This window comes from Rhinopithecus bieti, unplaced genomic scaffold (assembly GCF_001698545.2).
Source record: "Rhinopithecus bieti isolate Rb0 unplaced genomic scaffold, ASM169854v2 scaffold_41745, whole genome shotgun sequence".
In the NCBI taxonomy this organism is placed as follows: domain Eukaryota; kingdom Metazoa; phylum Chordata; class Mammalia; order Primates; family Cercopithecidae; genus Rhinopithecus; species Rhinopithecus bieti.
The window spans coordinates 174,419-196,982 of NW_016816918.1; the positions used below are offsets into that span (position 1 = coordinate 174,419).

At 37.0% G+C, this 22,564-nt stretch overlaps 1 protein-coding gene across 1 annotated transcript in view; it reads right to left on the reverse strand.

Moving 5' to 3' along the window:
* Positions 1-469: 469 nt before the first annotated feature.
* N4BP2L2 (NEDD4 binding protein 2 like 2) overlaps positions 470-22,564 on the reverse strand; it is a 23,992-nt gene continuing 1,897 nt past the window's right edge. Inside the window, 8 exon segments of the mRNA XM_017855526.1 lie at positions 470-1,583; positions 4,999-5,075; positions 5,774-5,862; positions 12,047-12,171; positions 20,317-21,022; positions 21,025-21,084; positions 21,087-21,110; positions 21,113-21,572. Coding sequence (XP_017711015.1) covers positions 1,382-1,583; positions 4,999-5,075; positions 5,774-5,862; positions 12,047-12,171; positions 20,317-21,022; positions 21,025-21,084; positions 21,087-21,110; positions 21,113-21,572 — 1,743 coding nt within the window. The 3' untranslated portion in view covers positions 470-1,381.

A 22,564-nucleotide genomic window follows, 5' to 3' on the forward strand; every position in this document is an offset into this window, starting at 1 on the left:
AGCACTGAATAGTACAAATAAAAAATCATATTCTTATTTCACTAAAGGCAATTTAACAAAGACCTTGTTTATAGCACTGAATCTAGTTTTGGCCTCACAACTTAAAAGTAATATAAACATAGAGAGAATATTTAAAGTTGAAAGGAATAGCAAAACGTTTTAAAACAAAGAAATACTATGGGATTCAAGATGCGATGGTTTAGGAGAAAGCTTAAAGGCCACAAAATATTATGTAAAACATATAAAGAATTATAATGCTTAATTTTTTTAAACAGCATTCTAATTAGCTGGGGGTTTTGTAAATCAAAACTATTGAAGAAATATTTTTCATAAGACATTGGGAACAATGGTATTAAGAGAGGTAGTAGTGTTTTTTCCCTCATGTTGCAAAGAGAAATGCTTAATTATCTAGGTTAGTCGAGGTAAAGCTTGGTTTGAAGGCAGGGGATGAATGACAAGACCTCTGAAATGAATTCCATCTCAGTTTTTAATCTTAAGTGAAGAAACATATCTAATAAAGAAAGCTATCCAGTGAGAGAAATATGGTTTGCTCTACAGAAAAATTAGCACTAGAAGATATTCGACAGTACAAATCCACTTAGGACCAATTGTTAAACAACTGTCTAAAATATTTTTATACTAGAATTATATCACATTAAATTGAACAGAGAGAAATCAAACATTATTAGAATCACTTTATCCCTTCAAGAACTGGCAAGCATGTGGGGTTAGGAAGATGGGTTGAGAAGGAGGATGATGACTATGTATGTGTTACAAGATGAATATGTATATTATGAAGAAAACTCCCCAGGTGATTGATATACCTACTACTATTGCTGGGGAAATTTTGTTTGAAGTAAGTGATGTGCTGATTATAGCTAAGTAATAATTCTGTCACACAGATCAATCAGCTGAAATATAATTTTACCTAATGAATAGAGAAAACAGTTAAGGTGCCCTATAACAAGTTAGTATTTCTTGCATATTTAAGGTAGTGAAGGAAAAACACTAAAGTTTTATGAAAAGTTAGAGTTAGGTACAAACTATTAAAAAACTGTTCAACAGTATCTATAAAATAGATAAAGTTAGTTTAAAATTCGATTGTAGAAAAACATCCTAGCTCCTACCCACCACTCTACTACTCAGGTGTTTTCATAACAGTCAAAATCATTACAACAAGAGAATATAAAAACATGTAAAATACAATTTCATTTAATTTTTATTTACACTTTAACAATTTGCTGGGAAATTAAACAACTTGCTGGGAAAATCCTTTGTGAGGCAATGTAGCCCTTTTTTATTTGAAACTATTTAAACTCTAAGACAGGCTCACTAACTCTTTCAAGTGCAACAACAAATGTGTTAGCTGAAAATAGCTAATTTAATTATTATTTGTGACACAGACATGATTATGTGAGTCAAGAGAGCCTCCCCACCTCTGTCTTCCCTGTGGAGGAGGAGGTCTTTGTGTGCTTTTGTGTGATGGTTCCACTGAATTCATTACAATAGAAATGGACATTTGATATTCATAACGATCCAACATCTGAGCAATCTTCTTTCGAGACACACCATGTTTATTCCTCCTAACAAAAAAGAAAAGGATTATAAATCTTTGTTGCAGAATGTACAGGCTTAGAGATTAACTGTTTTAGAGAAAAAGTATACAAATTCTAAACAATATTTTGGAAATAAACAGAATATATGTTTCATCTGTCCACATTTTACGTAAAAGATTAAAACTCAATGTTTTATCGATACTTTAAAAGGTAAAAGGATTCCATATATCACAGAAAAATGTTAATTACATCCTCTTCACATAGAACTACCTATTTATTCACTAAGCCTGCTGACTATATCCCCTTGTTAATAACAAAATTGAAGATTATGAGATACTGTTTTAAGAATTACAGAAAGATTGAGTGGACTTCTAGGACTTACGAAAGTAGAAGTAAAATATCATATTTTAGAACTTATTAATGACGGTTTGTACCACATTTTTAAAATTTATTATCAACACCAAATTATTATTAGAGACACAATTGAAACATCTCTTACAAACATAATGTTGAGCGAAATAAATTAGACACAATGAATATAAACTGTATGATTCCATACATATATATATGTCTTATACATAAGTAATACAAAGGTTTGATAAAAGGCAAAACTAAGCTATGGTATTTTTTTTAACCTTGCCCCTGCCCCCTAAACTATGATATTAAGGTCAAAGATATTATGGCAAAACTTTAAAGAAAAGAAAGATTACGATTACCCAGGCAAAACAATGGTTACCTTTAGAGAATAAAAGGTAACTGTGACTGGGAAGAGGAATGCAAAGAGCTTCTGAGGTGTTGGTAATGCTCCCATGACGTGAATGATAGCTAAACGTGTGTTGATCTTGTAAGAACTTTGTTAAATTATATATTTATATTTATGTATTTTTCTGTATGTGAGGTTATATAACACTAAAAAGTGGTTTAAAATTTATTCTGGACCCTCAAAGAACTTCTGACAACTTATTTTACCCTCATAGTTTCCTGTAACTTGACCTGGACATGACAAAACATACAGAAAACATATTTTACATTTATCATTCTAGATGTACAAATGCCAATTTACTTATCTCGAAAAAAGGCCAGAAATGTTTACTTTGCAAAGCTGATGTCTACATTCAAGATAAAAAGAAAAAGCAAAAAAGATAGGAAAAAAATTGAGATGAAGTTGAAAATTGGCAAGATATGACTAAATCTGGCTGGGTGCAGTGACTCACACCTGTAATCCCAGCACTTTGGGAGGCTGAGGCCAGCTGATCGCTTGAGCCCAGGAGTTCAAGAGCCCAGTATGGGCAATATGGTGAAATCCTCTCTCTACCAAAAAAATACATATATATACAAAAATTAGCTGGGCATGGTGGTGTACACTTGCAGTCCCAGTTACTCCCAAGGTGGGTAGATTGCTTGAGCCCAGGAGGCAGAGGTTGTAGTGAGCCAAGATCATTACTACAAGCTGGGTGCAGTGGCTCACACCTGTAATCCCAGCACTTTTGGGAGGCCAGGGCGGGTGGATTGCTTGAGGTCAGGAGTTTGAGACCAGCCTAACCAACATGGTGAAACCCCGTCTTTACTAAAAATACAAAAATCAGCCAGGCATGGTGGCGGGCGCCTGTATGCCCAGCTGCTCGGGAGGCTGAGGCAAGGGAATCGCTTGAACCTGGGAGGCAGAAGTAAGCTGAGATTGCCCCACTGCACTCCAGCCTGGGCAACAAAACGGGACTCTGTCTGAAAAAAATAAAAACAGATCGCTACTGCACTCCAGCCTGGGTGACAGTAGTGGACCCTGTCTCAAAAAAAAATTTTTTTTTTTTTAAAAAAAGACTAAATCCATAAGATGTCAAGACTTATGATTCAGTCTATTCTTTTAAAAAATCAAACTACGCCAGATATTAGCTAACGTGGCTTTGTTATATAAAGGTGAATTTATAATAAGAAAATAATAAATTTTAACAATTCCTCAAAAATGTAATGAAGCCATAACTGCACAGCATTTTATCATTCATGTATTCAGCATTACTCAAATACTTTTAATTTTTAAGCTTCTGTCTCTTTCACTTCAGGTGTGATACACACACACATCTAGGCAGGCAAAAAATACCGGATATTAGTACTAGTAAATCTGTTTGTCTATCTATACATGAACACACAGCATACAAATGAGAAAGAGAAAGTAGCCAAAGGAATGAAAGGCAAGAGGGAAATAAATTAGTTTGACCCCATACACAGAGTAACAGCTTGAAGCAAACTGAGGTAGGTGGGGAAAAACTGGTTTAAAAAAAAGACGGGTGAAGGCTGCGCATCTCTGTGAATATACAGAAAAACACGGAATTGTATGCAATTAAACAGGTGAATTGTAAGGGTATGTGAATTATATCACAATAAAGCTGTTACCTAAAAATAGATGTCGGGAGGTGGAGACAAGGAAGAGACTAGAAGTGAAAAAAAAAAAAAAACAAAAAAGGCCAGGCACGGTGGCTCACACCTGTAATCCCAGTACTTTGGGAGGCCGAGGCAGGTGGATCACGAGGTCAGGAGATCTAGAACATCCTGGCTAACACAGTGAAACTCCGTCTCTACTAAAAATACAAAAAATTAGCTGGGCGTGGTAGCGGGTGCCTGTAGTCCCAGCTACTCAGGAGGCTGAGGCAGGAGAATGGCATGAACCCAGGAGGTGGAGCTTGCAGTGAGCCAAGATCACGCCACTGCACTCCAGCCTGGACGACAGAGCGAGATTCCATCTCAAAAAAAAAAAAAAAAAAAAAAAGGAATAACAGTCAGGAAATGCTGTGATATGAACGGAAAAGGTAAATGTAGGTACAAACGGAAGAGTAGGACTGAAAATAATAGAAGTCCACACTCTCTCACCACAAATACTGAAATCTGATAAGCTGTGAAAACTCAGTTCTCCACTGACTCATTTGGCAGCAAACTCTAACCAGATCTATACACATTTGGCAGCACAACATAATCAGAACTGACTTTACATTATGCTGATTCTTTGTCATTTACTTGAATTGACAAGTCATGATCTGCTGCAGAAATATTAAGATGTTTGATTATAACATGCTCCCCCAAACTCTGAAAAGGGAGTTAAGATTAGGTATCTATGTACTACATTACCTTTCTAAAATCGCTAAAACCTAAATTCCAAAACACATTGTTTCCAAGGATCTGGTATAGCATTATGGTCCCGTAGTTGAAAAGACAGAAAAGTGGGAGCAACATGAAAGCACAAAGTAAAAAGCTGATGGGACCTAAAATGGGTAGGAGATCAAGGTGGAAAGACAATGCAGAGAAGTGGCCTAGCCAAAAACCAGAGAAAAAAGGTCCTCACATTTTACCCCCAGTTTCCTGAACCTACACTTGTATTCAATAAACTGTGAAATGATGTTGGAAATCACAAAAGAAAGAAGTTAAGGATTCAATAAAAATTCGAGTGTCTTACTTTTCTAATTCTTCAGGATCAAATTTCCACCAAGTTTCAGGTTCATGAAACTCTACTCTGTATCCTTTTCCTATGGCCTACACAAAGGAAAGGAACAAAACCCAGAGAAGTACTTCTTAAAGTAAAAAGAAGGCAGACGGATAAATTTCATTTCAACAATACTATAAACTTGCTCAACCAAGAAAAATGGTGCTTTATAAAATAATATGGTTTATAAAAGTTAAGACTACTTAACTGGATAAATTTTGATTACTATTCTCAAGGAAACTCAAAACTAACAAGATGAAGCTGGGCATGGTGGCTCATGCCTGTAATCCCAGCACTTTCGGAGGCCAAGGATGGCAGATTGCCTGAGCTCAGGAGTTCGAGACCAGCCTGGCCAATATGGTGAAACCCTGTCTCTACTAAAAATATAAAAATTAGCTGGGCATAGGAGCAGGCACCTGTAATCCCAGCTACTCAGGAGGCTGAGGCAGGAGAATCACTTGAACTGGGGAGGCGGAGGTTGCAGCGAGTCAAGATGGTGGCACTGCACTCCAGCCTGGGCGACAGAGCGAGACTCCGTCTCAAAAAAACAAACAAAAAAAATTAACAAGATGAACATATTCCTTAAAAAAAATCATTCACAATTTTTTTAAAAAACTAAGCAAACCAATAAACCTTTTTAGAAAACAAAGGACAAATGTTTTAATAATCAAGATCAAACCAGCCCAAATTTTAGAATGTGAAAAAATTGACAATAAAAAATAAAAACTTTCTCATATTTCATATTTACCACTTCCACATATGGCTTCATTTCCCAAGCTTGTATATTAGTGTTATCTATTATAACTGGAGATCTTCCCTGATCGATAGCTTGTTTTGCTGAAATAAAATATAAATTTAAAAATGAAAAAAAACAGATTAGGTTAAAATACACAAAATAAAAGTTAAACATTGTTAAGAAATGAATTACATCTCTTTACTTAAAACCAAAACTATGCAATTTCTTCAGTCAGTGTCATGAAAAAAGAACTCCAATAGACTGAAAGGGAATTAAAGGACATAATCATATGCCAGGTGTATTCTCCAGACTGGATGCTGGCTTTGACAAACTGGCTCTGAAAGGCATTTTGCTGAACTTACAGCTAATCAAGCTTTCAAGTCTAGAACTAACTTTCACTTATGGGAAATATAAGAGATGAACAATTTACATCTGAATATAGACTAAGTAAGAGAAGAGGTGAAAAATTATTTTGACACAGAAGGATGGAGATTATTAAATGAAAATGGCCAGTTACAAGACAATAGTTAAATATAATCCTATTTAGGTCAAAAGAGTTGGGGAAGATTTATGGAGATATTAAAAGTGGTCACCTGTAGGTGGTAAGAATATTTTCATTTAATATTTTATCTGTATTTTCTCTTTTTTGGGAAAGTTACTGCAGATGATTATCTGTATTTTCTAATTTTCTACAATGTACAAATAATGCTTTTGAACTAAGGCTCATGTTTTGAAAATTATGGATTTAAGTCATTACTTACCAGCAAAACTTTATATATCAAGTAGCTAAAAATCATAGTTCAACTGACTTTGTGGATATTTCTTAGAACTATGGTCTTCAAATTGGGAGTTGCGGTAGAATGGAACTTTTCTAAACTATTGTCTCCCATCCAAATGCCATCTTTTCTACCAAGAGATAAGAATCACTGTCACAAGGCTGGGCGCAGTGGCTCACACCTGTAATGCCAGCACTTTGGGAGGCCAAGGCGGGAGGATCACGAGGTCAGGAGTTCGAGACCAACCTGGCCAATATGGTGAAACCCCATCTCTACTAAAAATACAAAAATTAGCCGGGCGTGGTAGTGTGCGCCTGTAGTCCCAGCTACTCAGGAGGCTGAGACAGAAGAATCGCTTGAACCCTGGAGGCAGAGGGTGCAGTGAGCCGAAATCATACCACTGCATTCCAACCTGGGTGATAGAGCAAGATTCCATTTCAAAAAAAAAAAGAATCACTGTCACAAGAAGCCACTGTTAATGACAGGAGTATGTATATCTCTGAGATATACGAGAGAAGAAAAATAATTAAGAACCTTTGATAAATTTAAAAAACTAAGGCCAGGTGTAGTGGTTCAGGTCTATAATCCCAGCACTTTGAAAGGCCAAGGTGGGGTGGATCACCTGAGGTCAGGAGTTCAAGACCACCCTGGCCAAAATGGCAAAACCCCGTCTCTACTAAAAATACAAAAATCAGCCAGACTTGGTGGTGTGCGCGTGTAGTCCCAGCTACTCGGGAGGCTGAGGCACAAGAATTGCTTGAATCTTGTGAAGTGGAGGTTGCCATGAGCCAAGATCGTGCCACAGCACTCCAGCCTGGGCAAGAGAGTACGACTATGTCTAAAAAAAAAAAAAGAAAAGAAAAGGCCGGGCATGGTGGCTCACACCTATAATCCTAGCACTTTGGGAGGCCAAGCCGGGTAGATCACAAGGTCAGGAGTTCAAGACCAGCCTGGCCAAGATGGTGAAACCCCATCTCTACTCAAAATACAAAATTAGTGGGGTGTGGTGGCAGGCGCCTGTAATAATCTCAGCTACTCAGTAGGCTGAGGAAGAGAACTGCTTAAACCCGGGAGGCAGAGGTTGCAGTGAGCCAAGATCGCACCACTGCACTACAGCCTGGGTGACAGAGCAAGACTCTGTCTCAAANTGAAGTGGAGGTTGCCATGAGCCAAGATCGTGCCACAGCACTCCAGCCTGGGCAAGAGAGTACGACTATGTCTAAAAAAAAAAAAAAGAAAAGAAAAAGGCCGGGCATGGTGGCTCACACCTATAATCCTAGCACTTTGGGAGGCCAAGCCGGGTAGATCACAAGGTCAGGAGTTCAAGACCAGCCTGGCCAAGATGGTGAAACCCCATCTCTACTCAAAATACAAAATTAGTGGGGTGTGGTGGCAGGCGCCTGTAATAATCTCAGCTACTCAGTAGGCTGAGGAAGAGAACTGCTTAAACCCGGGAGGCAGAGGTTGCAGTGAGCCAAGATCGCACCACTGCACTACAGCCTGGGTGACAGAGCAAGACTCTGTCTCAAAAAAAAAAAAAAAAAAAAAAAAATTAAAAAATTAAAAGGCTGAAGCAAAACCAAACATCATTATGTTCTCACTCACAAGCAGGAGCTAAGCTATGAGGATCCCAAGGCATAAGAATGACGCAACTCTGGAAACTCAGGGGGAAAGGGTGGGAAGGAGGTAAGGGATAAAAGACTACAAATTGGGTGCAGTGTATACTGCTTGGGTGATGAGTGCACCAAAATCTCACAAATCACCACTAAAGAACCTACTCATATAACCAAACACCTCCTGTTCCCCAATACACTATGGGGAAAAAAAGGCTGAAGCAAAATGCAAAGATATGGAAGTTTTCTCAGGAGTTAGAATTCAAACCACTAAGTTCAATAGAATGAAAACATTTATACAGATGTCTAGGACAGACAGAATGCTAAAGGTCAGTTAGAATAATCACTATGGGGAAATACATATTTGGGAGATGTCTCTAAACACCAAAAGAAATTTAGAATTTGGGTCATAAATAGGTGCCATCATCTATTAGTGCTAGCTTGGTGCTAGCACCAAGACACTACCGTCTCCCACTGCTCCATCTCTAATCATAATGATCAAATCTTTCATTCAAAACCTTATTAAAATTATTCTCCTAATGTCTGATATGCTCACACATCCAAGGAGTTGTGTTCTAGAAAATACGTTTTTATTGACCAAATAAATTTCTGATTTGTAGGAATGGGGAGATTATCTTCTTTCCATTATCATCCAATACCACAGTCTAGCAAATTTCGCTAGAAAAGAGCTCCTAAGTAAAAACATGTCTGAGTACTCAAATAATGGGAATAGTTTTCTTAAACAAATGAACTATCACACTGTAAGAAAGAGAAGAACTACACTTTGGAGATGTTTTCCATTTTTAGGTGTTCTAAAATTAATTTACGTTATTTTAATAATAAATGTGAAGCAGACAGACTTTCACAGAATGGTGCCTAGCATTTAAAGATATTCAAATCCATATTTATTGTTCCAGTTTAATAAGATACCATTACTCCATTTAACACATATAATTAACATAATACAAATGACATAAACATTTTAATGAAATATTCTGTACTAGTTTGTTTGTGTTTTTTGAGACAGAATCTTGCCCTGTCACCCAGGCTGGAGTGCAGTAGCACAATCTCAGCTCACTGCAGCCTTGACCTCCCTGGCTCAAGTCATCTTCCTATCTCAGCCTCCCAAGTAGCTGGGACTACAGGTGTGCACCACCACAGCTGGCTAATTTTTATACTTTTTGTAGAGATGGGGTTTCATCATGTCGCCCAGGCTGGTCTCTAACTCCTGGGCTCAAGTGATCCGCCCGCCTCAGCCTCCCAAAGTGCTGGGATTATAGGCAATGAGCCACCACACCCAGCTATGCTAGTACTGCAATGAGAAAAAAATGTCCCACACAAATAAACTTACTAGTTCACCAAAGGTATACTGGCTCTGCCCTGTCTATTCATTCAACTTAACTAATCTTGTTCCCCTTAACTTTAGGCCAGTAACCCCAAACATTTTCAGAATTGCAATCCCATCATTATTTGATTTGAGCAGCAATGTTCTATGGCATTAAAAAAAATCAAAAAATTAGTGTTTTTTGAGATTGCTACGCCACTCTCCAATATATTGGAGAAATTCTAGAGAGTTATAAAATCAATACTGGGAAACAGTCTTACGATCAAATTTATCCTTGTGAAACCATAAATTGTAACAGAGTGAAAACTTTTTACTCGAAAACACCCTCAGCCAGGCACTGTGGCTCATTCAAAATTCTACAAAGTTTTTTAAAAAAAGAGCTGGATGTGCTGGCACACGTATGTAGTCCCAACTACTTGCCTGTAGTCCTAGTTACTCAGGAGGCTGAGGCAGGAGGATCTCTTGAGCCCAGGAGTTCAAGGCCACACTGAGCTATGATTGTGTCACTACACTCTAGCCTGGGCAACAAAGCAAGACCCCATCTCTAAAACACACACACAAACATCCTCACTGAAATTCCTTACTGTATTTGACAAATAAAAAGAAAAGTATTACTATTTTTCTTGTATATATTATACTTTGGGCAACCCTAGTTGGTAGCTTTGAGATAAGTTCTTCATTACAGAATAATTCTATTAAACATGGAAGGAATAACTAACCTAAAAATCACCATTTTGCAATTCTGAATGAAATAACTGACTCAGGAAACAATTTATTGTTGGATAAAACCATCATATATAAGGTTAATAGGGAACTTGATAACAGAAGGAAAAGGTTGTCCCTGTGAAGCTACTTATTAAGCTCACTATTACTAAGACTAGGACAACCAAATACCTGCTTGCCAAAAAAAAAAAAAAAGTTGAACCTAATTAAGCCTCTATTCTAGAGCTAATTTCCATTCACATAAAACAAAGAAGAGGAGCAAGTTCAATGGTTATCACCAAGAAGCAAATAGATAACTACAGCATAAGCAACCTAGTTTCTGTAACAATGGTATAAGGGTTAAAAGAGGGAAAATGCTATGGTTTAACTTAATAAAATAAAACAAAATGCATTTTGAGGACTTTGTTTGGATCCCAATTCAAACAAAATAACTTTGAAGAGATTTTTAGGACAACAGAGGAAATTCAATTACACTGGGTTACATGACCTGAAGGAACTGGTATTTTTTAATATGTGTGATAATGGCAATAAAGTGAAAGATGTGATTAAGTAAAAAAGTTAATTTGAAATGTATAAAGTATGATATCTAGAATTTGCTTTAAACAGAGAAACAGGTAAAAACAAAAAGATAAAAGCCCATATACCAAAATCTTAATAACTGATCATTCTGGGTGACGGGTCTATGAGGTTCATTACAGTCTCTTTAATCTCTTTAAAATTTTTCATAATAAAAGCTATCTGTTTAATCATCAATCCATCCTTCTCTTAAAATAACATTGTATATATATTTACTTATAGTTTAGATGAACAGTTTTCAATTCTTACTATACAACAGAATCATCTGGAGAACTTTCAAAACAAAAAATATCAATGTTTAGGCCCCACCCCAGATCAATTAAACCAAAATATCTAGGGCTGAGGTCAGGCACACTTTTGTCTGGCTTTTTGTTTTTTGTTTTTTGCTTTTTTTTAAAGTCCCCAAGATATTCAATAGTGTAGCCAGGTTAAGAATCCCTATTAATGATAAACAGAAACTGACCCATGTCCGCTAAAAAAATGTATTAAGTAGGTTTCTTTTTTTTTTTTTTTTTTTGAGATGGAGTTTCGCTCTTGTTGCCCAGGCTAGAGTACAATGGCACAATCTTGGCTCACTGCAACTTCTACCTCCTGGGTTCAAGTGATTCTCCTGCCTCAGCCTCCCAAGTAGCTAGGATTACAGGCATGTGCTACCACGCCCGGCTAATTTTTTATATTTAGTAGAGGTTTCACCCTGTTGATCAGGCTGGTGTTGAACTCCTGACCTCAGGTGATCTGCCTGCCTCAGCCTCCCAAAGTGCTGGGATTACAGGCGTGAGCCACCGCGCCCAGCCTTAAGTAGGTTTCTTGTAGAGCAATATTGAGAAAACCTTTTAATATTCACAACCAGTATATTAAGCCTTGGAAAACATTAGCATTATTCTCAGGGAAATAATTTTGGGACCACATAACAACGGTACAGATTCACAGTTCTCTGAATTTACTCATCAAGTATAAAATAAAGCCTCTTAAAATATCCCACACTGCTATCATTTTACCAGCTTATACTGATACACTATTTACAGTTTACAAGGCATTTTATCTAAATTCTCTGCTTTTCACAAAAACCCTGATCAGGTAGGGCAAGTATAATTATCACAACCTCTAACAGATGAAGAAATTAGGTCTCAAAGCTATTGAAACGGCTTGCCTAAAGTCATTCAGCTGGTAAAAACCTAAGTTGAGAACAAAATCTAGGTCTTTTGACTCTGAGCCAAATATTCTACCCCGGGAGACTTGGCCCAAAACAAACCTCTGTTCTGGTTCCAGTCATGGGCATCACCAAGTTGATTAACATTATACCTGTACCCATCTTGATGGTGAAAATAGTCATCAGTGCTGAACACAATGCCATCACGATTCTGACCAAGCAGAATTCTGTTAACAAAAGAAATCATAAAGGTGCCATTTACAAAATCTATAACCATCAGAAATAAATACAACTGAAATAAATCACATAGGAAAGGTTATTAAATGAATTTCTGATACTTACCTGAAAGTATATTAGGAACCTAATAGCCTAAGAGCTGAATAATCTTACAAAGATTTCAGAGTTCAAATCATTTCACACTTAAATCTACACAATTACAGACACTAACAAAAACTTTTTTTTTTCCCGAGATGGAGTCTCATTCTGTTGTCCAGGCTAGAGCGCAGTGGCACAATTTTGGCTCACTGCAACCTCCACTTCCTGGGTTCAAGTGATTCTCCTGCCTCAGTCTTCTGAGTAGCGGGATTACAGGCATGCGCCACTATACCCGGCTATTTTGTGTATTTTTAGTAGAGACGGGTTTCACCATGTTGGTCAGGCTGGTCTTGAACTCCTGACCTCATGATCCACCTGCCTCGGCCTCCCAAAGTACTGGGATTATAGGCATGAGCCACCGTGCCCGGCCGTAAAAAAAACTTTTTAAAGCAGCATTTGTATTGCAACTTTTAAAAACATTCTTTACCCAATCTCAAAATTATATCATTATCCATGTTTTCACTTTAGTAAATTTTGTATTTGTTGTCTAAAATTGCCTCAATCTAGTGCAACACGTAACCTAAAAAGCAAGTAAGCCTAAGCAAGCAATTCATTTGGAAAAAACCATATGTGACTCTAGACAGCTTTAATAAACTCATTTCCATGAAACATATATGATCCTCTAGTGAAAGTCAGAAATAGTTGGAGGCTTAAGGTTATGGAACAATCTGTGATCCTCCAAAGTATAATCAAACTTTAAATTTTCAAGAAATTAAGTTGCTAAATCAAATTAATTATTAAACACTAAATGAAAAACACTCAGTTCAAATCAATGATAATCAAGCTTTGCTTTGAAAATGATACTGTCTTAAATTGACAAGCACAGCACGATTAAGAAGTACTCAGAGAGAACTTGCATTACCAATGACTCAGGAAAGAAACTGGGAGTGTGCTGTGATAGGGAAAATGCAGCAAGATAATGATTTGGTGAGAGCAACAACGAAAGTATTCTGTTGTTTCTCTCCTCTCCTTCAACCTTTAGGCAATTGGACACCACTGTACACTTCTGCGGGGATTGGTGGGATGGAAGGTGGAAGGAATTGAGACTAAAAGAATATTGGCCTGGAATGAGTCAAACTGACTTATTTCCTACTAAAAAAGTAGTAGGGAGGGTTTCAACTGTTAAGATGACAAGTGTCATCTCTCCATCCCTCAGCTTATAATGGTATCATATACAGTTCTCCCTCAATATCCATGGGAGATTCGTTCCAAGACCACAATTGCTGCTCAAGACCTTGATACAGAAATAGCTGTTTGCATATAAACTATGCACATCCTTCCATACACTTTAACTCATCTCTCTATTACTTATAATACCTAATACAATGTGAATACTATGTGATTATACTGTATTGTTGAAGGAATAACGACAAGGAAATAAGTCTGTACATTTCAATTCAGACGCAATATTTTTTCTCAAATACTTTCAGTCCAAGGTTCGTTGAATTCACTGATGTGGAATCAACAAAAATGGAGGGCCAGTGGTATATTTTATAAAATAAAATCACTCGTATCAAAATAAAGCAATTTAAGTATGTAAAGGTTGGTGTGAAAGTAATCGCAGTTTTGCCATTAAAACGCCAATTAAAACTGCGATTCTTTTGCACAAAACTCTATTTCCACTTACAGAATTATAGTTCAAATCACTTCAGACAAACCAAATGAAAGTTAATGGTTTGGGTTGTGTGTCTGCTTCCTTGGGGGACTGGAGTAGGATTTCTTTTCAGGCAGCCATGATTTTCCAAAACATGTCTATATGACACATTTGGCATTTTACTGCTTATGCAGATAACCCAGAATATGAAAATGCCATGATATTAGCATTCTAAAGCAAAACACAATCACCCAAAAAGAGATTTTGGTTGTAATCAATCACATAATATCTAATTATGTTCAACAGTACCAGAAATCCAGATAACACCTTTTGTAGATACTCTATGCTTCCTTTTTTTTTTTTTTTTTCCCATTCTACCAGTTTATTAGCAGGTGATTTTTTTTTTTTTGGAGACAGAGTCCCGCTCTATTGCCCAGGGTGGAGTGCGGTGGCATGATCTTGGCTCACTGCAACTTCCACCTCCAGAGTTCAAGCGTTTCTCCTGCCTCAGCCTCCCGAGTAGCCAGGACCACAGGTGTGTGCCACCACGCCTGGCTAATTTTTGTCTTTTTAGTAGAGACGGGGTTTCGCCATGTTGGCCAGGCTGGTCTTGAACTCCTGACCTCAGGTGATCCTCCCACCTCGGCCTCCCAAAGTGTTGGGGTTACAGGCATGAGCCACCGTGCCTGGCATGGGTGATTTTTAAGATGTTAATAATATCGTTCTACATGACAATCATAGTTTTTGTATCTAAGAACTGGTTTAAATTTTCTCAAAATAAAAGGTGGAGAAGTAATAAACCAATTTATATCATTAAAACAAGTAAACATTACATATGAACAAATCTCAACGAAGAACATTTTCTTAAATATATAAATCGTAACTACAGTAAATGTTTAGCTTGAAAATACTTTTCCTCCCAGGCAGCATAGACTGTTCATGCATCTTTTTCAAATTCCCTGAATTACTTCAAACCATGAAGCTTTATTTTATGGACTTAAAAAAACGCCTATATGAACCTAGGAATATCTCAATGTCATACCAAGCCTCTAAAGCAAAAATAAATTATTTAAGAACATTCATATTTTCAAAATTCTTAGACTCTGTCAGAACTCTCAAGTCAGGTACTAAAATGGATTCACAGAATGTCAAAATTTAGAGATCTGAGTAAGTCAAATATCTAATTTTAAAAAATCAAATATGGGCTCAGTGGCCACTTGATTTCTATTTTTTTTTTTTCCAAAACAATAGCTATCTTTTTGAGAATCTATTATATGTCAAATACTTTACATAAACCTATGACCTCATTTAATCCTCATAAAAGCCTGCCAACTCATAAAAGCATGCCAATTTGATAATAAACCAATTCAGGAGAAGAAATAATTTTGGCAAGTTAGATGGTACTGGGAGAACTAAGATAAGGCATCTCCTTGACCCCAAAACCAATGGCCTCCAATGATCCCTGCCTCCTGGTGCTCACAACCTTGTATCCTCTTATTCTGCAGTAGGCTTAGATTTAGTCCCCAGCTTCTAAGAAATAGAATATGATACAGGTGATGGGATGTCACTTTGGAGATTAAAAAAAAAAAAAAAAAAAAANCCTCATAAAAGCCTGCCAACTCATAAAAGCATGCCAATTTGATAATAAACCAATTCAGGAGAAGAAATAATTTTGGCAAGTTAGATGGTACTGGGAGAACTAAGATAAGGCATCTCCTTGACCCCAAAACCAATGGCCTCCAATGATCCCTGCCTCCTGGTGCTCACAACCTTGTATCCTCTTATTCTGCAGTAGGCTTAGATTTAGTCCCCAGCTTCTAAGAAATAGAATATGATACAGGTGATGGGATGTCACTTTGGAGATTAAAAAAAAAAAAAAAAAAAAAAGGAGCTTCTGTCTTAAGACTTGAGCTTGCATGCTTTCTCTCTCTCTGAAATAAATCAGCTGTCTTGTGAATGGAGAGAGGCCAAGCAGCAAAGAAATGAGAGAAGCCTCAAGTCTCCAGCCAGCAAGGAACTGAAGTCTTCAATCCAACATAGCTCACAAGGAACTCAGTTCTGTCAACAATCTTGAGAGAGCTCTTAGAACCAGATCCTTCCCAAATCAAGCCTTCAGACCAGAACACAGTCCTAGCTAACATCTTGGTCACAGCATTCTTACAGACACTGAACCAAAGGCACCCAGGTAACTATAGCCAGAGTCCAGACCTACAGAAACTATGAGGCAGTATGTTCGTTGCTTTAAACAACTAAGTTTTAAGGTAATCTGTTATACAGCCTTGAATAACTAATGTACTCTATACTTACAATTTCTCATTTAAGAAACACGTGAACCAAGAGAACCTGTTCCCAAAACAAGGCCTAAAAGAGAGTCCATTTTCAAGGTTTGTTTTTTAAATTTCTAAGAACTGCACATTATTTTAATACTTTCATGAGCATTTACAAGTGATTTTCAAAAAAAAATACAAAATCTGAGTAAAACTGACACATCATGAACACTTTTCCCCTTATTTACTGAATGTCTTTATATACTTCCTGAGACAACTTTACTGGGGTACTCTAAACACTCCCTGAATTAAGAATAAAGGGACCTACACTAAGAAAGGTAAGTCTTTCCTCTGGAATTAAGGAGACTTGCCTCCTCCAAAAGAAGGGAGAAAAAAAAAGGCTTTTCCCATCTCTCCCTAAACTATGGTAAATATATTAGTTTCTGTAACTTCTATAACACCACAAACTTAAAAACAGGAATTTATCTTACATTTCTGAAGGTCAGTAGTCCAAAATCAGTTTCACTGAGCTAAAAACAAAGTGTGTGCAGACCTGTGTTCCTTCTGGAGGCTCTACAGAATTTGTTTCCTTGCCTTTTCCAGTTTCTAAAGTTTAGCTGCACACCTGGGCCTATGGGATGTTCCACCATCTTCAAAGCCAGCAGTGTAGCATCTTCTCTCTTGACCTTTGCTTTGGTCTTCCTCTTTCTCTGACTAATTACTCCTGCCTCCCTCTTATTAAGAATCTTTGTTATTACATTGGGCCAATCCAGATAATCCAGGACAGCCTCCCCATTGCAAGATCCTTAACTTAATCAAATTTGCAAAATCCAATTTACCCTGTAAGGCAACATATGCACAGCTTTTAGGGATTAAAGCATGGATATCTTTGGAAGGGGGACATTACTCACCCTCCCATTGCAAATATCCACAATAATCTGTAATTACAAACAGATGACAACAAAAAAACTAATTTCTTAAATTCCCTCACTTTTTATTTCTTGGGGTTAGGTAAGAAAGATCCCAGCGTTTACCCATTCTCTATTGTCTTCCAGTTTCCTTATTGGTTTTGTTTTTACTCTTAGTCCTTTATCCATCTAGAAGTTATTTTTGTGAATGATTTAAGGCAGGGGCTTTAAATATTTTTCCAGACTGACAATCAAATATCCTATTACCATTTATTGAATATTTTGCCCTACTAATATAAAATGTCATTTCATCAAATATTAAATTCTCTTATATGTAGGTATGTTTCTGGATTCTCTTTTCCTTTTCCTTTTTTTTTTTTTTTTTAAATAGAGACAGGGTCTATGTTGCCCAAACTGATCTCAACTGATGCTCCCCACCTCAGCCTCCCAAAGTGTTGGGATTACAGGTGTAAGCCACCACACCTAATGTGTTTCTGGGTTCTCTAATTTTATCTACTTGTTCTTTTGCTAATTATTGCAAAGTTTTGATTATAGTAGTTTCTAAGTATATTTTGATAGCTGGTGGGATAAGTCTCATTTTTTTCAAACTGTCCTTGTTATAGTTACATACCAAACAAACTTTATTGGCTTCTCAAATTCATACAAAAACTCCTTTGGGATTTTGGTTAAAGTTTCACTGAATTTATAAATCAATTAGGGAGAAAAGTGACATCTTTATTGGGCTATCCTACCCATAACCACCCTATGGGCCAAAGCTATGGCCAAGGCTATTATGGCCTACTGTCTCTCTCAGAATCATCATCAGACATCTTGAATACTTACCATGTTAGAGACATGCTGATTGGGATGTGGGCAAGGACTAAATGAAATAAGAAGAGGACTTGAACATTACCTCCAAAGAATCTGAATTTTATCCAACAGCCTACACTCATTACCACATACCAAATGTAAACATTACTAATTTTTTTTTCTTGTTTTTGAGACAGGGTCTCAATCTGTTACCCAGGCTAGAGTGCAATGGCACGATCATGGCTCACTGTAGCCTCTGGGGCTCAGCCTCCCAAGTAGCTGGGATACCCAGGTTATCCAGGCTGGTCTTGAACTCCTGGGCTCAAGCAATCTGCCTGCCTTGGCCTCTCAAAGTGCTGGGATTTCAGGTGTGAGCCATCACGCTCAGCCGGTCTTTTAATTTGGTCCTCCAAATCAGCTCAACTCTGATCTATCAATTTTCACTCTATTATTTTGTCAAAGCTTGTTTTAAATGTGAACTCCCATATGAAGCCATTCCTCACCAAAGAGTATGTGACTTTATATCTAATTCCAAATAACCAAAACCACTTCACTCAAAAAGTGTTGACCTAAAGAGTTACAGACCAGGCTCCTTGAAGTCAGGAGTCATGTATAAGACTACATATCCATTAAGCATTAAAGTGAAGGCAAAGGAAAAAACATACTATCATTTTATTCCTAGTTTGATCTCTTGCTAGCTTTTGTAACTTCTAAATCACTTAACCTCAATTTCTTTTAGCCTCTGCTCCTTCTATGAAATGAAAAAACAACCCATCTCACAAGATTTTTATGTATGGAAATACTCTGTAAATTGTGAATCACAATACAAATAATACTTGTTGGTGCTACATATAACTTCTATTCTTATGTCTATTCTTCAAATAAGTATACATATTATATCTAATCACCTCTATCATCTCCCACTACAATGTCTCCTTTAAATTCTATTGAATTTCCACTACTTTATTCACCTTTAGTTTCAACATACTCCAATATGTGGTCTCAAGTCTAACTTTTCTTCCTTACGTTTCTTCTATACCCCCTCTTAGTCAAGTGGTCCTAACTAGCAGACTCTTTTATCCAATTTCCATATTTCAATTATTTATTTTCTCTGATAGTATATCCTAAATCTAGAAGACTGCCCGTTTGTGAGACCTCACTCCTAACTTCTATTATTATAGAGGTGAAATTTTATCTTCTCTACAAAATCCTCACTAACATAAAAGGAATCAAAATACAAAGACCAAAATTTAACTTTGGAATGAACTAATACATTCACAAAGATCACCGTTTATAATCTAGCTTGAAATATCACAAATCTTTAGTGTCTTTTCTCTGAAAAAAAAGTCTAGTTAGGTTTTTAGATTGTCTTGTTAGTAAATATAAAACATTTGCAAAATGGTTTCTTGGACTTCTCCATCCTCACCCAAAGATACCAGAAAATTTTTTCCCCTAGTCTGGCACAAATCTTGAATCATCTTATATAAACTGCAGAAAATTTGTACTGCTTACTTTACACTATTTTTTCACAATTGCATAAATATATTCAAGTGCATCAATAGTTTTAAAATGTAAACAAAAAAAGGAATTTGAAATATCTTGTAATACAATAAACCATCACCAGTTCTAATGCCAATTCAGATATTGCTCACTTCAAACTCCTGAATTTTAAGAAATCAAAAAAGGGTTCCTTCCACCAATCAGTGGTATGAACATGGCACAGTGCTCAACACATTCAAAATTCCTTTCCTTGGGTTGTCTCAATTTGATTCCCAAAATAATTCCAGAAAAATTAAGTATCATTTATTCCATTAACAGAGCAAAACTTGCCCAAGGTGAAAAAGTGAAATAACTGAGTCAATACCCAAATTTTCTCTTTCTTTTCTCACCTCCAGCTGAATTTGAAAAACCCAAATTTTCTAACACTGAGTCCAACTTTTCTTGAATAGCTGACTCAAAAGGGCAGGCCAGGACAGTCCTCAAGTAGCATTGGCTTTCTCACTGTCATAATTATACAAAGTGTTATCTATTTTTAAAGCCCTTAGCAGAATCTAAATATGAACATATATGCCAATTCTCCTTTCTTCTATCAGAAAAGATTTTTAAATAGTTGTTACACTGTCAGATGCTATTCTCAAATATAGCAAATTAAAGATTTTCTTCCACTAGAAACATGAAAGCATTTGTCACTGATTACAAATATCATTTATAGTTTTAACATTTTTATTTCATTTTTTAGAGATAGGCTCTCACTATGTTGCCCAGGCTAGTCTCAAACTTCTGAGCTCAAGTGACCAGCCCAACTTGGCCTCACAAGTGTTGGGATTACATGCATGAGTCACTGCAGCCGGCGACAAGTATCATTTATAATTTTTAAATAATGAATTACCAAGTATTCAGTTGGTATTCTCTACTCACCGAGACAATGTTGTTTTCCCAGAACCAGGCAGACCTCTTAAAAGAATAAGTAACTTCTGCAATTTATTTAACTTTTCCTCTTGAAACTGCTGGTTCACAAACCTGTCTGTTCCATTATGCTTGTCCATGCCAGGATCTTTCCAGCATCTTTCTCTGACTTCACAGAAACCATTACTCACATATTCATTGTGCATACTGCAGCCATTTCCAGAGGGATGAACACTACTCCTATTCTCACTACAGTCAGCATATTCATTATTCTGATCAAAAGTCATACAATTCCAGTTAACATGACAATTATTTACATAATATCCATTTTGTATCTGAGAGTCATCTTGTGCTTGGAAAATATTTGATGGTAGATTTCGTGGAGCACTTAATCTTTGAATATTTAAATGATAGTTCAAACTGGGAAGAGGAGGCACATGGGGCACTATAAAAGGATGCACTGCCTGCCATTCAGGCCTGAAAGAAGTAAATGAAGTGTCACAAAATGTAGGTATTATTTGTCCATTACAGGGATATTTGCCTGTCTCATTCCCCAAGTTCTGTTGATAATCACAATGTGATGGAAAAACATTATTACTAAGATCTTTCTTTTCTTCGTCAGGTTTTAAGAGACCATTATCATGGCCCTGATAAAATGGAATCAACTGTTCCTGAGAAGGTTCAGATTCTTTACAACTGTTCTCAAAATCATCTTTTCCTTTTCAAGCTCTTCAATTTCTTTGTAAAACTGGAATAATTCACTGTCTATCTCTGATTTTCAGAGTTAAATTTCTGTTTCTCTTTTGTCCTCCTCTGCCATTTATACCATTTAGAGCGTCTGCCTCATTCCTCCCTTCATTACGTTTCTTTTTCTCAGGGGGTTTGTAAATGGGTCCTATAAATGCTTTACTTGTGCTATATATCTCATCGTCTGTGGATACTAATGGAGGACGTACTTCCTGTAAAACCTGTAAATCAATGGATTCAATAACATCTGGTCTATTACCAGGCATCTCATCATGTAAAGGTCTATGCAAATCTGTAGTTTCAGTTTTGTTCTCCTGCAAATAACTTTGTCCTCTGACATCAATGACGGTCACAGGGACCCAATCATTTCCAGTTTTCTCTTGGATTCTGTGAAAATCGGCATTACTATGATTGTGAAAAACATATGCCTCTGTAGTTGACTTCAATTTTTTACAGCGTGGTTCACTCGTTACTTCTTCTCTAGGTCCCAAGAATTTACCTTCAATTTCACCATAAGACATCTGAGAAATAAATAAATCATACAATTACTAGCTTATTAAAACCTAAATAAAATTTCTTCAAAACAAGAAATTAGACAAAGACATTTAAATTTGTGATATATTTAATGGTAACAATTTCCCAAAGTACCAGGGTCAATTTTATAACCACTTATTATTTAAGTACAGTCATAACAGGGTGGTTTATGGGAGGGATCTCATTGAATATCCTTTAAAAAACATATACAGATAGATAGATAGATCTCAACTTTAAACGATCCATTTCTGAATTTGGAGGACCTAAAAGATTTAAGTAAGTCTGCAAAGTTGAGTCAGTAATACATATTTTTTTGATATAGATACACAATTGTGTATTTAAAAGGAGAGTGAAACTGCCAACACCAAATTAACACATACTCAAACTGGCTGACACACTGCATCCTAAGCATTTCCTTACTTAAAATCACTGTGTTTTTGAGAGTAAATAGCTCCAATTCCCTCCCAAACCTCAGACAACCAATCTCCTTAGCATCCAAATGTTAGATTCACTGAAATGCCAGTCTTTGGAGGCCCTTTACTGTGAGTAGTTAGTGTAAAAGAGGTTCCCAAATGGGTGTAGTGCGTTAATTTAAAAGGAAGGAAGAGATAAGTTGCAATGACGATAACGGAAATTCGTTTAATAAAGAAATCTGGCAACTCCCAAAGTTCAAAGCGTTCATCTTTTCCGAATAGTCTATCATGAAGACAAAATTTGCTTCCCTTTAGACCTGGCAGAGTGGCTCAAGCCTGTAATGCCAGCACTTGGGAGAGGCTGAGGCGGGCGGATTGCTGCTTAGGAGGTCGAGACCAGCCTGGCAACATGGCCTAACTCCGTCTCTTAACAAAAATACAATAAATTAGCCGGCCATGGGGGCGCGCACCTGTGGTCCCACCTACTTGGGAGGCTGCGGTGGGAGGATCGCTGGAGCCCGGGACGGCGGCGGGGGGTGCGGGGCGCGTGGAGAGGGGGCGCGTGG